Raw genomic sequence first — 11557 nt, 5'->3', positions numbered from 1 at the left:
ATCCTCCACTATGTCTATCACCTGAGAATTATCTGGCTTCCCTTTACCGTTAATATCTCTGATATTATCAAACTGCTTAATTGTTTTAGAGATTTCAGTCGGCCTCAGACTTTGTTCTCCCTCCCTTGTGTTGTCTGGGGTTTGTGGAATCGGTTTCGGAAGTAAAGCTGCTAACTTCCCTCTTTTTGCATTTTTAAACTTTCGTATCTTTCTCCGCCTAATTATTCTTTTATATTGTTTGACATTCACATAGATGTAGTTGCCTCCTGTGAGTGGTCCGCTGGCTTGTGATAAGCTCAAAGTGTTTGTGGATAAATTACCATTTGTCCCTCCAAGATTGAATGAACTCGTGTGTCCGGCTAAGGGGTCTGGAATAATGAGGAAGCTCCCTTGATTCCACTTGATGATGCTTCTGTGCATTAAACTATCTCCGTATGTCAGGACCAAGCCACTATTGCCAGAGATGTCGTGTTTCGTAGCTTCTTTCAAACTAGTTTGTTGTTCTGCTGTTACGGGTGCCCTGACTATCTGATTCTCTGCCACCCTGTTACTATCAGATCCTGTGTTATGTAAGGTGGACCCATCAAGTTCTGACTGTTCCTCTCTTATCTTAGGTTGATTAGTTAATGATACTTTTACAAGTATCATATTTGCAGATGTATCTGTGATTTCCCCGTTTGTTCCGTCCATGAGGACCATATCATTCCCACTGGTGCCTTGTTTATATGTTTTTAATGGTATTTTACTGTTGTAAACTTACCAATGCCAGGAGAAGAAACAAAGGGAGCCTGAACAGGTGCAAAATCATATGCAAGAGAAAAGGAAAAGGCGTACCTGGGATCTGCCTGTCCGCCTATTGGAGGCACATATTGTTGTCTTCAAATGGAACCGAGCTGGAGCCCACTGAAAGAGAGGGACACCATATCAAGCAAAATCATCATCTGGAAGCCCGCCAATATCAAAGCCTTTAGTACTGGATGGTCCCACCGGTTGCTAAGACTACCGACCAAACCCTTAAATCTGCCCCTGCATTGATCCCGTGTCTTGTGGACCCCTCAATCCGAATGCTGAACCCCTCAAATTTGTATGTAGACCTTGTACTACCACTGATCCGCTGTACTACCACTGATTACCTATACGACTTTTAAAAACTTTTCCAGCACAATTCTTGTCTGGACAGCCTGTAGTTACCGAAAACCGTCATGCCCTTCACTCTTTTCTTCTATTTTTCATTCCATAACACATCAAGATAACCCCCACAAAAGAGGAAAACTTTAGTTTAGTTTTCTTCCCAAGAACTAGAATATCATAAAGAAATTGCTAAAAACAGTCAAAGGGACCTCCTATTCCACATATCTCTAGCTAATCCATTTATCCACGTTTCCGGTAACCTGTTTCATGGACCCTGAGTTGTCGTTAAGTACCACGTGTCACCCTCGTACCGGCCGGTCATGTTAATATCACCAACCAGGCAAGGAATATTCAAAGCCGAACTTTTTATACCGATGTGAATAAAATGGAGTATATTTGAACCCTTCCCAAATACGAAACTCTTAAAATCCACGCTGCTACAAATCTCCGCGGGCGCCATCATTCAATCTCCTCCAAGAGCCGTGCACGCAGGACTTGAAGAATTTCAATTGAACCACAAAATAAAAATGTTGGACTTGCAATGACTAATTTATGAATGGTGCCAGAGGTTCTACACTGGGGTCTGAGAAAATGAGCGGAATTTTGCTTGTGTTTGGAATTGTGTATCTGGCGGCTCTGAGTGGATGTGCAGAAGGGCTGAAGGTGCCATTCCGGCCAAAAGATGTATTGCCAGTGCTGCCGCGGCAGGTATCATGGCCGGTGTTGAATACTTTTGATAGCGCCGTGGATTTGCTTCCCAAGTTTGTGGGAGCGGTCGAGTCAGAAGAAGAAGTCGAATGGAAGGGCGCGTGCTTCCATGGCAACGAGGCTCACCTCGAGTTTACTAAGAAAGAAGGGGACGACTTAGGCGGTGCCGTGGTTCATATAAAGGTGCGATGCCAATTAAATTTGGAGTCTTAGGGTAGAAGATTCGCTAAATATTACTTTAAATTATGATTTAGCTCAATTGGCCGATGGTAATGAAATGAACTTAATTTTTGTTACTGAATTTACCTCTGGGTGATCGCTCCTGCTGCGAGGATTTTGTTTTTTGGGCTTAGAGAATTTACTGTACGGAGTCTCTCCGAGAGGAATGCGGTATTGGGACTTGGACCGTGGTCGGAACCTATGATATGCTTGCGAAGCATTCAGGCTGTGGACTACTGACCCACATTCCGGCACGGGAGAACTTTGATCACCTGTCAAGAACCCTAAGTTTGCTGAAAGACTCTTTTGTCTTTTTTTTTTCTTCCTTTTTTTTTGCGTTTAAGGAATGTAAGAATTGCAAAGTATATGCAATTAATTGATAGTGCGCTAAAGGAACACAGATAAATCAAAGGGTTGTGAAAGAGATTTATGCTTGAATAAATGAAGGTATTTTAATAACATCCACGAGACCGAACAGCCTATGAGACCACGAAGTAAAGCTCTATTTCATTTTCATTTTTTTTTCGATATCAGCCCTTCTGTTATGGATCCCCCGATCAGCAAACTAGTAGTTTTGTGTCATCAAAAAGTTGGTATAAGGAGCTCCCCTTCTAATTGTCCTCAAACTGTGCCAGGATGTCCTGATAGGCAGCGGAAAAATAAGGTGCCATTCTGTTTCGACACACCCTCTACTGCAGAAAATGCACTTTCATTCTTCCCATACCTCCTTGGGCACCATCTATCTACCTGTCTCACATCGCAGATGATGGGATTCGGTTGTCAACTGTGCCACTAGGAGCCTAGTTTTACCTTTCATGGCCACCTGGAGGTAATCTTTATCTTTATGACACCACATAGCTTAAACTGATTGTTTTACTCTTTTCATTAGGCTGGGTTAAATATTCGTACAATAATGATGGTGCCTGCCTGCTAGATAAGGCCAATTAAATGCAAAAGCCGGAGTGCATTTTGAACTGTTTAAGAATATGAACTATTGGTGAAATCCCAAAGAGGAAAATAGTAGGAAATAAAACATTACCTGTTTTTGTGGTCGTGTTTATCTCACTTTTGATAAACTTGTAGCATTAATGCAAGTATCGTCTTTGACATGAGCTATTCTAGTGATGAAAATTGTTTTGAAGATCTGAAAAGGAGTAGGTATTCTGGGCTTCTTTCTTGCAAACTGACAGCTATTTATTGGCAACAAAGTCATGTTTTATGAGCTGTCTCAGCATTTGTCAAGTGCTAATTTGATTTTCTTTGGAGAAAACTGAGCCAATTTTTTTTCTTGGTATTGCTTCGAATACTGCAAAAACTGACCATTCCTTGTACAGTACTCATGGAATACACCACACTCCAACATGGCCTGATTTCTCTTTAATCTAAGAAAAAATATAGAAATCCAAAACCAGTGCAAATTATTGGAGCGTGTCACAATGAATAAATACTAAAGCCTCCATTGGTAAATTGAAGCAAATACTATCAGTGATAAATGGTAATTTTCTAGGGCACGGATCTGACAATGTCTGGAAACTTCAGAATAGAAGTTGTGAGATCAAAACTCTCAGCATAGAATCTAAATTATTGCAGCAGCATTTGTGAAGATGGACCTTTTGTCCTTTGATCTGCCACTGTTCGAATGCTATGATGTTTCTCTTGAATGTGGCAACAGCCTAGCTCAGGTTGTGAGACATATCCAACCCTCAGAAGGTCATACAATGTAGAAGCTCCTCCTGCTGTATTTAGAGATCACTCACACAAGAGAGATGCTTTCTTGTAATATTTTACATTTTTTATTATCAATAAAGTAATATTTTGTTGTGTGGCTGGGTTTTCCCCTTCAGGATTGGAAGGGTTTTCTCAGGGTAATTTTATGTTTCCTTGTATCCATTTTGCACTCCCTTTTTACTGTTTTATCATTAATTTCTGGGCAATTATCCAACACTTCTTAGTCTTTAAATGTAACTGCCCTAAGCATACTTAATACCCACAGCCCTTGTGCATATGTTTTGCTGGGACAGTATCTCAAGTTAAAGTCCGTCCCTGCATGGGCTAAGATCCAGCTGAACCTCATTTACTTAGAATTCTGGTGCAACACATATTTGAATAGGATTTATATCTGTTCAATTTAAAAAACAACGAATAGAAGGCAGAACTGAGACCAATCAAAATGCAGTCTTAAAAAACTGCTCTGTGAGTTTTGTCAGGGAACCTTTATTACCATTTGAGGGTATAGTAGTTTTCTTATTTGCATTGGTACAAGTTGATATGTTTAGCAAGTTGTAGTGGTTGTTGAATTTTTTTAATTCTTGCCTAAATGAATGATGAAAGCCCAAATTTGCATGGATACAGATATGGATACGGATACAAATATGAGTAGAGTATCAGATATGGATACAGCCTTTTTTAAGACCGTCAATATGTATGGATACTGTTGGATACAATATTCATAAAAAAAAACAGATACACGCATATATAACACAAATTTCTAAGTTGGTACTGGATATTTTTATTACTTCAAAAGCAATATAGACATAATTCCTATATAAATAATTATAGTTGATTTCAATATTTCCATGTTTAAAGAACGGTAGAGCTGCTTTAGAAGATAAAAAACGGCTAGCTGAATAGAAAAGAGCATTTCCATTGCCTTCCTGCTTTGGTGTAGCTTTGTTTAAAGCAATTAAAAAAAGTTGCATGATTGAAGTTTGTTTTTAATCAAGGAAGAAGATTTTTGTCAATTTCTTTAAAAAATCAAATCATGTTGTAGTCGGCATAGTAAAAAGATTAAGGATTTTGGGGCACACATGGATAGGGATTCCTATGTGTATCCATGATGTATTGTATTTGCATTGGATATAGATACGGACATGGGGATATGCAGTCCTGAGGATGGGGCAGAGGAGTTTCCGGCTACTCTGTGAAAGCCTCTTCGTCAAAGTGAGGTTGTTGCATATTTTGAAGAGGTTTACACTAGCTGAAATGGAAGTTCTAGACCAAAAATAATTTGCTTGATTGTTGGAGAATATGAATCTCCAATTCTTGAAGAATTGTAAATCTATGAAAGGGTCGGATATCCAAGGGAAAAGGGATGGAAGCCTAAGGATACAAGAGTTGTGGCAGATGATGAATTTCTCTTCACTGAAGTGAGATTGCTGCATATTTTGAAGAGATTCACACTAGATGAAATGGAATGTCTAGGCAAAAAGATAATTGGTTTGATTGTTGGAGAATGTTAACTTCCACTTTTGAAGTACTTCAAATTTTAAAATAGGGGGAGATCCAAGGGAAAAAGGACGAGAGCCTAAATATACAAGAGTTATGGCAAATGAAAGTCCAGATCATAGATCTATGAGTTAGACATCAAAAGATCAACAGTAGTGGGTATATCAAGAATAAAAACAGTAGGAATTATTTGTAAACATAAGGTTGGAGAAGGTAAACTATAAATAGGCAGAACTTCTGAAGCTTAGAAAATGTGGCATTGCCAAGGAGTTGATGCTTGACAAATATAGAGGCAACATGCCAATAGTTCCTCCTTGCACCGTGTGGTTAATGTGCTTCTTAACAGTCTTGCTAAAGACTTTCCAACTGATAATTATGGGCTTCGTTGTTGTAGACAATATCTGACATGACATTGTCACTAGGTGGAGAACTTGATCATTCATATGAACCTTAACATCCAAAATGTTTAGTGGCTTCTTGGGGTTTTTTTTGCATCTTGTGATATGCTTGGAGACTTTTGATCCAAATATCTATTTTGTTCCTATCGAAGTACCATGCAAATGTAAAATAAGCATTGTTTTGTCCAATGTGAAAGTGGTCCTAGGAATTGGGATGTAAAAAGGAATACAATTGGACTTTGGTTGCTGACCCACGAGTTTCTCTAGAATGCATGTAATTTGATTCTTGAGTTTAATTAGAAATTATTTTGCTATTGTTTGATTGTATACATCATTTAGAATATTGCTAAGTTGGAAAGTCTAGTTACTCTTGATGAATTACAAGGACATTGAAGAATATCCATGAAGTGCTATAAATAATACCACAAACATGACACCATCTTTTGCAATCACAATAGAAATATTAAAATGAGAATAAAAGCCAACAATGCAACTAAAGGAGGACTGTAGGAGAATCAATACGTATTATTACACAATTAGAAAGGATGGGCAAGAATAGGATAAAAAATCCACTAAGACCTTGTCTTGTATAGCGTTGCATCTCTAAGGGGATATGTGGTTCCTAAAGTATAGGAACAGATGATACCATTGGGAATATCCCCGAATTGCTCCCTTTAATTAGGAAGGCTCCTAACAAGTTCCTTGTTTCATTGCCCGTTGGTGCGTGCATCACATACTTCAACATCAAAAAATGATAAAAAAACACTTCAAAGAAATTAAAAAAAGTGAAAGCTTAAAAATATTAAAAAATAGAACTTGTAGAAAAATAAAAAATAAAAATGTAATTTGCCAATTTCTTGTATTTTAATATCTACTTTTGTACTGCTGTCCCCTTTGTTGCCCCTTTCTATGGATGATTATGATAGAATGTCTTGAGGTTTCTTTTTTGTGCTCCATGTTTCTTGGTCTTGTGTGCAGACTTGAACGTATTTGTATCTACTAATATATGGTTTTCAAAATGTGCAACAAAATGGACAGGAAAGGAACACAAGCAACCACCAAAGAAAGCAAAATGGCTAGAAACCAACCTTGTTTGAAGGATGTTCTTAATTAGGGTGTGTTAGCAAGATAAAACAAGTAAATGTGAAGGCGATTCAAAATGTGCAACAAAATGGACAGGAAAGGAACACAAGCAACCACCAAAGAAAGCAAAATGGCTAGAAACCAACCTTGTTTGAAGGATGTTCTTAATTAGGGTGTGTTAGCAAGATAAAACAAGTAAATGTGAAGGCGAAGAACAAAAGGATCCACTTAATAGCCAAATGTTATATGAGAAAAATATGTTCATATTTAGTCTGAAACATCATTGGAAAAGTGTTTGTTCACAGAGAGCTCTAAAAATTGTTAGAGTTATAGCTTCAGTCAGATAAAAGCACATAGTAAATTATAGTGTATATATATATATGTATGTATGTCTGTATGTATGTATATACATGCATATATATATATATATATATATTATATACATGTATGTATGTATATACATGCATATATGTGTATATAATATAATATATTCATATTTGTGCTCTCTTACATATATAATATATTGAATGATTTAATTCATTTACTATATCTGCCTGTAGCAGATTGTGCTTCATATCAGTGCACATATATATCATGCTTGATCGGGCCTTGCATTTTGTAATTGCTCAAGATCCAAGATAATGTGTATTGATCTCTTAATGCAGGTCAGGCACTTATGTTAATGCTAACAAATAATAATCAAAGGTCATGACCACATAGGGCCATGCCATGTAGGGTCATGACCCTATGTGGGCATGACTGTTTATATTGATATATATGTATTGTGTTCTTTGCAGAAAGGATATCAATAACAACAGCAATATCCTTCTCTGCAGTATCATTCACATTCTCTACAAAGCAGCGATTCCTTCATCCTTGCAAGACTAATATCTATCAGTATCACAGCAGTAACATAAAATAAGTAAATATACAGTGTTGCAACTGACTATTCATCAGTTGCAGTAACAACAGTTCAGTGTGAAGTATAATCAGAGGCCTGCATATTCAAAGTTGAATTAAGCCTAACTGATAGAGTTTAAACAAGATAGTGAAATTACCTCTGAAACTTACATTTTACACAGAATCTATTCAAAAGAGAAATCATGGTGAATGGTGTCAGACTTGAGGACAGACTCAAAGGTGCATCAAACTTTGTATCATGGAGAATATGGATAACAATCATCCTTTGAGAACTTGAATTAGAGTCATATGTAGAAGAAAATGAATTGATGCTTGATAATGAACCAGATTAAACAATATGGAAAAGACATAACAATAAAGCCATGAAAATTATTATTGATTCTGTAAAGGATCATATCCTTCCAACTATATCAAAATTAACAGCTGCTTATGATATGTTCATGACTATTCAAAATACATATGAGATCAATTATACGAGCAGACTACTAACCTTGAATAAAGGAGAAACAATTATATCTTATTTTATGAGAATTTAAGAATTGAAAGATCAACTTTTTAGCTATTGGAAATAATGTAGATGATTTGGAATTATCCTTAATAGTCCTTAAAGGGTTACCAACCACTTGGGAATCCTTTATTCAAGGTATTAGTGCAAGACCTATTCTACCAAAATTTGATAAGCTTAAGAATGATTGCACTTAGGAAGAATCAAGATTCGTTACAAGAGGGATCACTCCAAATAAAGAGAAGGAAATTCAAGCTTAACATACAAACACAAACAATAAAAAGAAAAGACATTTCAAACGAAAAAGGGGAAGAGTAATCAAACTACAAGAAAAGAGATTTGTCTAAAATACAATGCTAAAAGAGATTTGTCTAGAAAGAAAGAAAGCTAATGTCACTATAACTGAAGTCAAGGAAGCTGAAAATTCAATATTCTTCTTAGTGTTATCAAGTGAACTAAACACTAACAAGAATACATGGATAATTGATAGTGGAGCTTCTAGACACATAACTAGATTTAGAGACCAGTTTGAAACCTTTGAAGGACACTCAATTAAGGAAGTCACAATAGGGGATAACTCCGCGTATCCGGTGAAAGGAATTGGGACTTGTTCTATACAATTGAAAATTGGAGTTACCTTGCAATTAAAAGATGTACTACTTGCACCAGGCATCAAGAGGAATTTGGTCTCCATCTTTGGTCCAGCAGACCAAGGATACCGTGTCACTTTTCAAGAAGATAAAGTCCTATCTTGGCCTAAGAATTCTAATATCAAGAATGCAACCACCATAGGATTTAGAGATGAAAGCTTATATAAACTTTCTAACTCTCAAAACCTAGCATTAAATCATGAAGTTTCCAAAACTAATGAAATTTAGCACACAAGGCTAGGTCATCTTCATTTTCGTGCTCTACCCTCCATAGAAAAGATTGTGACAGGATTAACTAATCTAAAATTTGAACAGGATGGAACATGCAAGGGATGTGCAGTAGGGAAGAACTGCAAAGGATCTTTCGTTGTAGTGAACATAAATCAAAGATTGTACTTGCTTATTCACATTGATTTGTGTGGTCCAATGTCAATACCTTCCTTAGTGACATTCTTGTATTATGTCATTTTTGTTGATGATTATCCCAGAAAAAATTGGATTTATTTTCTAAAACTCAAAGAATCAAATGAACTACTATCTAGATTTAAAGAGTTTAAAGCCTTAGTCGAAAACCAAATTGGAAAGAAAATTAAGACCCTGAGATCTGCCAATGGAGGTGAATGCATTTTCAAATTTTTAAAAGAATTCTACACCTCTGTTGGGATTAAGAGGGAGTATACAATACCATATAATCCACAACAGAATGGAGTAGCAGAAAGGAAAAATAGAACCATTGTTGAAGTAGCTAAAGCTATGATGTGCGATCAAAATCTTCACATAATATTTTGGGCTGAAGCCTCAAATACAATAGTGTACTTTTAAAATAGATGCCCTAATTCAATTCTAGAGAATAGAACACCTGAAGTAGTCTTCATAGGAAACAAACTAGATCTAAGTCACTTAAGAATCTTTGGATGCCTGTATGTATTTCATGTTCCTAAAGAGAAGAGGTCTAAATTAGAGCCCTCAGGAAAGAAGGCTATATTTGTTGGTTATAGTGAATCTTCCAAAGCCTTAGGGTATATAGATAAGGACAAGGAACAATTGAAATCATTAGCGATGTTAAATTTGAAGATGTTGCATATAAAACTTCTAAAAATATAGAAGAACCAGATGATGAACCAATATTAGAATTAGATGAAGGTTCAAGTATTGAGATTGAGAGGGAGAATTGTTCAAAAGGTCATGGACCCACATCATCTAATGCTGAGAATGCTCAAAACCCACCCAATAGGAAAATACCACTATAGCTAAGGAAAATGATTGAAGAAAACAATGTAGCCTCTGATGAAATCTTTAGAGAAAGTAAGAAAACAAGAAGTCACTCATGCTTTGTTACACTTATAAATAAGCCCATTAAATCAGAATCATCAAATGTTGAAGAAGCCTTAAAATACTAACCCTGGAAATATGCTATGGTTGAGGAGTACCAATCCATATTAAAAAATGATGTTTGGGATATTGTACTTAGTCCTAAGAACAAATCAGCTGTCTCCTCTTAATGGCTATTTAAAATCAAACAGGTACCATATGGTAGTATTGAAAAACACGAAGCCAAATTTGTTGCCAGAGGGTTCTCTCAGACGGTTGGAATTGATTATGAAGAAATATTCGCCCTTGTTGCTTTGTATACATCCATCATAACTATAGTTGCCGTTGCTGCATCTAAAGGGTGAAAGATACATCAAATGGACGTAAAGACGACTTTTTTGAACAATATCATTGATGAAGAAGTATATCTAGAACAATTAGAAGGTTTTGTCATCCATGACAAGAGCACCCATGTATGTAAACTAAAGAAAACTCTCTACAGTCTTAAACAAGCCCCCAAGGAATGGTATGAAAGGATATACAATTACCATACCAAACTATGGTATTCCAAAAATGAAGCATCTTCAAATATATTCTTCAAAGTATCACACGGTAATATGCTAATATTTGTTCTCTATGTTGATCTTCTAATAACAAGGGAAAATCATCTCATTACAAAATGCAAACAAGACCTTACGTTTGAATTTGAGATGAAAGGCCTAGGTCTCCTGCACTATTTTTTGGGACTAGAAGTATGGCAAAAGGAAAACTATATTTCCTAAATCAAGGCAAATATTCTAATGACATCTTGAACAAATTTGGGATGAAAGACTGTAAACCATCATCTACACCGATGGAGATCAACAGCTACTCAAAGTTCCACTGAAGAGAATACATAGCCGCCTCTATGGGGGCTCGAGAAGTAATATGGTTAAGGAATTTATTGGTTGGACTATTTGGGAAGTTGTTGAATCCCACAGTTATACATTGTGATAATCAAAGCTGCATTAAACTATCAGTAAATCCAATTTTTCATAATAGATCCAAGCACATAGAACTTGCCTACCACTACATCAGAGATATAGTAGATAGGAATGCCATCAAGTTGGTATATATTAGCACTAAAGAGCAAATTGCTGACATATTTACCAAACCTCATGTAAAATTGAAAGTGTACTTTAGAGGTAACTTGGTATGACTAAAATGTAATTGTAATTCTTGAGATTGAGTTGCAGTCATGGTTAAATTTTTCTTATATATTCATTTATATTTTAAATGTTAAAAGAGTTACTATCTTACATATGTGAATTATGTCATGAAAGGTGACGATCTTTCATTGATGTATTTTTAAGGTCGCTATTGTAAGGTAACAATCTTAACAATGGTTGACCTGTTATCATTATAGA

The 11557-nt window shown here is 36.2% G+C and overlaps 1 protein-coding gene across 1 annotated transcript in view; it reads left to right on the top strand.

Annotated features, from left to right (window-relative positions):
• Window positions 1-1484: 1484 nt before the first annotated feature.
• The window catches only part of LOC149567304 (uncharacterized), a 75067-nt gene continuing 64994 nt past the window's right edge, over window positions 1485-11557 (top strand). The window contains exon 1 of the mRNA XM_089820485.1: window positions 1485-2022. Within this exon, the coding sequence (XP_089676611.1) occupies window positions 1684-2022 (339 nt within the window). The 5' untranslated portion in view covers window positions 1485-1683. The remainder of the gene's footprint in view (window positions 2023-11557) is intronic.

This window comes from Cupressus sempervirens, chromosome 3 (genome assembly GCF_028749045.1).
Source record: "Cupressus sempervirens isolate cs-2001-9-10 chromosome 3, ASM2874904v1, whole genome shotgun sequence".
NCBI classification, from domain to species: domain Eukaryota; kingdom Viridiplantae; phylum Streptophyta; class Pinopsida; order Cupressales; family Cupressaceae; genus Cupressus; species Cupressus sempervirens.
Note: the sequence above shows the minus strand (reverse complement) of the source record. Positions and strands in the feature narration are given on the sequence as shown.